At 32.4% G+C, this 4,607-nt stretch overlaps 1 protein-coding gene across 1 annotated transcript; it reads left to right on the top strand.

Annotated features, from left to right (window-relative positions):
* The first annotated feature begins 509 nt into the window (after window positions 1-509).
* On the top strand, window positions 510-4,214 carry LOC142981632 (uncharacterized). The gene is made up of 6 exons (XM_076127669.1): window positions 510-724; window positions 1,704-1,860; window positions 2,241-2,355; window positions 2,765-2,899; window positions 3,248-3,461; window positions 4,051-4,214. The coding sequence occupies exons 1-6, from the start codon at window positions 562-564 to the stop codon at window positions 4,203-4,205; spliced, it is 939 nt and encodes a 312-aa protein (XP_075983784.1). The 5' UTR covers window positions 510-561; the 3' UTR covers window positions 4,206-4,214.
* Window positions 4,215-4,607: the final 393 nt, after the last annotated feature.

The raw sequence follows: 4,607 nt of genomic DNA, 5'->3' as shown, positions 1-4,607 counted from the left end.
TTTAACTATCGGATAGGTTACGCGACACTTGTTAATAAAACTTGAAACTTATCCTTAAAGTTATTAGAGCCCAAGCTAATTTTAATTCGAGTAGAAAAAATGTTTCATAATTCTGATTCAATTTAAATGTTTTAAATGTTATCAAAATCTATTACTCAAACTATATAACTTATTTAATTTACTATAATACATAATCACGTGTTTGACTGACGTAAATAAAAAACCTGTTCTACATTTTGACAGACGAATATCATAACATAGCGTCTATTTCTCAAAGTAAACATATACGAAACAAAACTTAAACGATTTAAAACGAGACTATAAAACATTCTACAATATTTTTTACTCAAAAAATAAATAAAAAATAATTGAAAGAAACAAGAAGTATAATAAAACTACCAATAATTACTGAACTAAAAAATAATAAACACACTTATCAACAGACACACATACAGTACAAAGTTTTAAAACTATATTTCTTATCTCAACAGAATTGTTGTCTCATTCGTAGTTCCCGTTTCATACAACACAGTTGATTTTTTCAATACTCGTAGTGCAAATATGGGACCAAAAGGAAATAATTGTTTGTTAAAATTCCCTCCTAATGTGAATGAGGAAGTGAGAAAGATACATAATTTAGATCAACCGGGAAGATTAGAGGAAGCGTTAGATATTTTAGAACAATGGATTAAAAAACAGGATCATATATTGAAGAAGGATTTCAGTATGTATTATTTATAATTTTACTAGCTTCTAGCCGCTACTTCTTAGATAAAACGATTTCCTGGTTAATACAGGTTATAAACTTTCTATGTACCAAATTGTATGAAAATATTTTTAATAGTTTTGGTGGGATGTTGTAGCAAACTTTCATCCAATCATCTCGACATCAAAATTTTTGCATTTTTCATATTAGTAATGTACACTTAAGTAATATTTTGTTGCTTTAACATATTTTTACAGCTTTAATGACCAGAAATAACTTATCATAGGGTTTCAAATCCCGTGGTTGAGCCATTTGCTTGACAGAGAGACACAAAACTAGGACAAATATTTAAGTAGATAAAGAGATTATGATCTTGAATCATAATCTAAGTAATTTAATTTTACTAGAGGATATTAAAGTTATTAACTTAGACCTGATTGCAACTCGAGGTCATAAGTTGGCCATGGTGCTTGAGCACGTTAATTTCCTTCTAGATTAAACATTCTTTTTTATCATTTTGTGTCATAAAAATCTACTTAAAGCTTTTAAAATTATACCCTTAACGGTTTTGTTAGGTTTGCCTTTATTTAAGGTACCTGACTCGCCAAATATAGTTCGATTTAGTTAATTTTAGAATTTCAATAAATTGACTATTCAACACAAAAATATTCTATCATTCGACTAGTAATTCCTGAAATTAGCGCGTCAAAAGAGACAAACACTTCAAATTTATATTACGAGCAAGTCTAAATTATGTTGTTTCATAATTTCAGGTAGAGATTACTTCATTCGACTAGTAACTCCTGAAATTAGCGCGTCAAAAGAGACAAACACTTCAAATTTATATTACGAGCAAGTCTAAATTATGTTGTTTCATAATTTCAGGTAGAGATTACTTCATTCGACTAGTAACTCCTGAAATTAGCGCGTCAAAAGAGACAAACACTTCAAATTTATATTACGAGCAAGTCTAAATTATGTTGTTTCATAATTTCAGGTAGAGATTACTTGGAGGTTACGCTGATTACGTGCAAAGGTTCCGTAGAAAAGGCAAAGAAGAGAATAGACAGACTATGTACGATGAAGACGCTGTTGCCTCAGTACTTCCTAAAGACCAATGCTAAGGTGGAGATGGGACACCTGATGAGTTTTGCGTAAGTGATATAAATTAAATTATCGATTGCCTTAGGAATTGGGAAAAACTATATAAAATTGATGTCGAAAAACCCTAATAGAATAAATATTAAATCAGATCAGAATATTAATGAAAGGTGGTAGAAAGACAAACAATGCCCTTGGCGTTAATTCCGCCTTAAAAAATCTGTGTAAAAAACGTTTAAAATAAATAAAAGAGCATAATTTTAGTAAACCACCACGCCGGCCTAGTGACAACCGGCCGGCGTGGTGGACTTTAAGCCTAAGCTCTCCCTTACTCTGGAGCAATACATCTACCGTTGCACAATAGGAAGACATCAATTAACTCGAATTATGTTAATTATTTTTAATTTAAAAGAATATCGGTTCTAAATTACAGGTGCTTGGTTCCTTTACCTACATTGACGAAGGATTTCTACAGAATGGTGATGCTGAAAGTCAGCGATCGACGATTCGTGAATCACTTTTTTGAGTATTACCAGGGAGCTATTGTAGTACGTAGTTTTATAAATTGTTTTGTTTGTAGTTAAATATTAAGATAATGATATCATAAAGTCAATATTTGCTGGCTCTACTGTCTAAAGTTCAATACAATTATAAGGATAGCGTTTCCTGTTTGTAGAGGTAGCAATCATACCACAGACATATAGTAAGAAGATCTGGAAGCTAATTTGTAAAACTGTTTTGTTGCTCGGAAGTTGTCTGCTATTCCACGAGTATACAAAATTTCACTATTAACGGTTTGCTTGACAATTTCGCCTAGTTACTCTGGTTATAATCGAATGTGAGTCTTAGACTCATGATAATTGCACTAACAATTGTATTTTCCTATTGTGAAGATATAAAAAAAAATGCTTAAAGATGAAATGAAATAAAGATGCATTTTGGTGTTTTCTTTTCCAGTTATGTGAATATCTAAAAAGAAATGACTGCTGCGACGGATTTGTTTTTGTGAACGATTTGCAAGAAGTAAATATGTTAGATTTGGCGACTAAAATGAATACAGTGGAATTACAACAGTTTATTTCTATTATTACCGTAAGTACATTCCTCACGATAGTCAGATAATTGCATTAAACTGTGAACAGTATCATTATTGAAAATCTAGCTGATAGACAAAAAAAAATAAACAAAAGTCTGCCTGTCAGATTATTATGCTTACACACTTACTGAACAATTTTAGTATTGAATCTTGCACTGGGTGGGGTAGTTAAAACAACTTCTCAAATGGTATTTTTGTACGCAACCGGAGCTATAAGAGTCAGCTGGTTCATAATCACAATATAAGTAACAAATCATCAAAGAAAAAGACTTTCAATGGAAAACCGGACCCATAATCCGTTAATGTTAAGGATACGTTACAAAAGCTTGTTATTTTAATTCCAGGAAGGCTTCGGAGCAAGAATAAAAGGAATACACATACTAACCCAATCGACGACAGTAGACATAGTAGTTAAAGTAGTCAAACAACTACTCAGCACAAAAGTTGGTAATAGAATATTTGTACACAAGACTATAGAAGAATTACAAACGGCTGTGCCTAAAGAATTGCTGCCCATTGAGTATGGAGGGAAAGATTTCTCGGTAGATGATTTAGCAGGTATATATTTTTCAAAAGTTCCTATTAAAATTTAGGTCCATCGTGGTGGGATATGACACAGGAAAGAAAGTTTTGGAAAGAAAAACCGGAAGCTCTTGGCAAGTATTGGAAGATATACAACGCCAATAAAAAGAAGGTATAAAATTATCACTCCTGAATATTCAATCGATATTTTTCTTCGCTGTTAAAGCGTGTCATGTTTGTTTCAAACACACAATACAAATAATTTAGTAAGTTAATATTTCACTTATATAAATCTGATTTTGCAACGATTTGTAAATAAATGTATGTTTTACTCGTATAACTCATATTGCTATATTTTTTTCCAGGCGTATAGAATAGCGACTAAATAAAACATTGCTATTACATTATTTGAAGTTAATCAAGTGAGGTTTAAAAGATAACGTGTTACAGTTCAGAGCTGCTCTTTTTCCAGATGAGAAAAATATTTAACAAATGGAAAGAAAACATAAAATAGGCTTTCTCGATAGCTACTTGATTTTCAACAATCGAAAATGCAAAAAATAACTCCGCTGATCGATCACATCTTCAGAGGTAAAATTTTAAAATAATTATGTTTTTCTTTCAGCGGACTGGATAGACGAACTAAGTTCACCAGAGCACGTGAAGTACATGGAGATGATGTGCCGAGCCTGCACGGACGAGAGTTTAAGACGAACAGACAAATTCAACGAAGAGTACATGGGGATGCCTGGATCTTTTAGAAATTTAAGCGTGGATTAATAAAGGACTTAAAGAAAATTTATTTGTATATTACTTGCCTTTGTTACTTCACTGTTTCAGCTTACCAATTTAAATCGAATAATGTCTTCACAAATTATGCTTTAAGACTCTCCTCCGTAATTGCTTTATCTTTTGGTGAAAACCGTATGAAAAGCGGACATTAGAGACCTGTGCCTGACTCTTTACTGCTATCGACTACCGACAACCGAACTGTCATCGAGAAATTTTGTGTGAAAATCTGATCAGCGCCTCTGACGGGTGTCGTTAGAAACATTTTGGCAGTACATTCTAAACGTCAAAATGTCGATAGCTAGCCGGTTGTCGGTAGTCAATAGTGGTAGAGGATCGAGGTACTGTCCTGAGTATACAATGTCAGTTAAAGCCAATTATCTTCTTCATTTA

This window comes from Anticarsia gemmatalis, chromosome 20 (assembly GCF_050436995.1).
Source record: "Anticarsia gemmatalis isolate Benzon Research Colony breed Stoneville strain chromosome 20, ilAntGemm2 primary, whole genome shotgun sequence".
Classification (NCBI taxonomy): Eukaryota; Metazoa; Arthropoda; class Insecta; order Lepidoptera; family Erebidae; genus Anticarsia; species Anticarsia gemmatalis.
This window is presented reverse-complemented; position numbering and strand designations above follow the sequence as displayed.

Bases quoted from the DNA above. Each gene is read 5' to 3' on its own strand.
- LOC142981632 (XM_076127669.1), top strand. From the start codon at position 562: ATGGGACCAAAAGGAAATAATTGTTTGTTAAAATTCCCTCCTAATGTG. The intron at 725-1,703 runs GTATGTATTATT...TCATAATTTCAG, and splicing joins TATATTGAAGAAGGATTTCA to GTAGAGATTACTTGGAGGTT. The intron at 3,462-4,050 runs GTATATATTTTT...TTTTTCTTTCAG, and splicing joins CTCGGTAGATGATTTAGCAG to CGGACTGGATAGACGAACTA.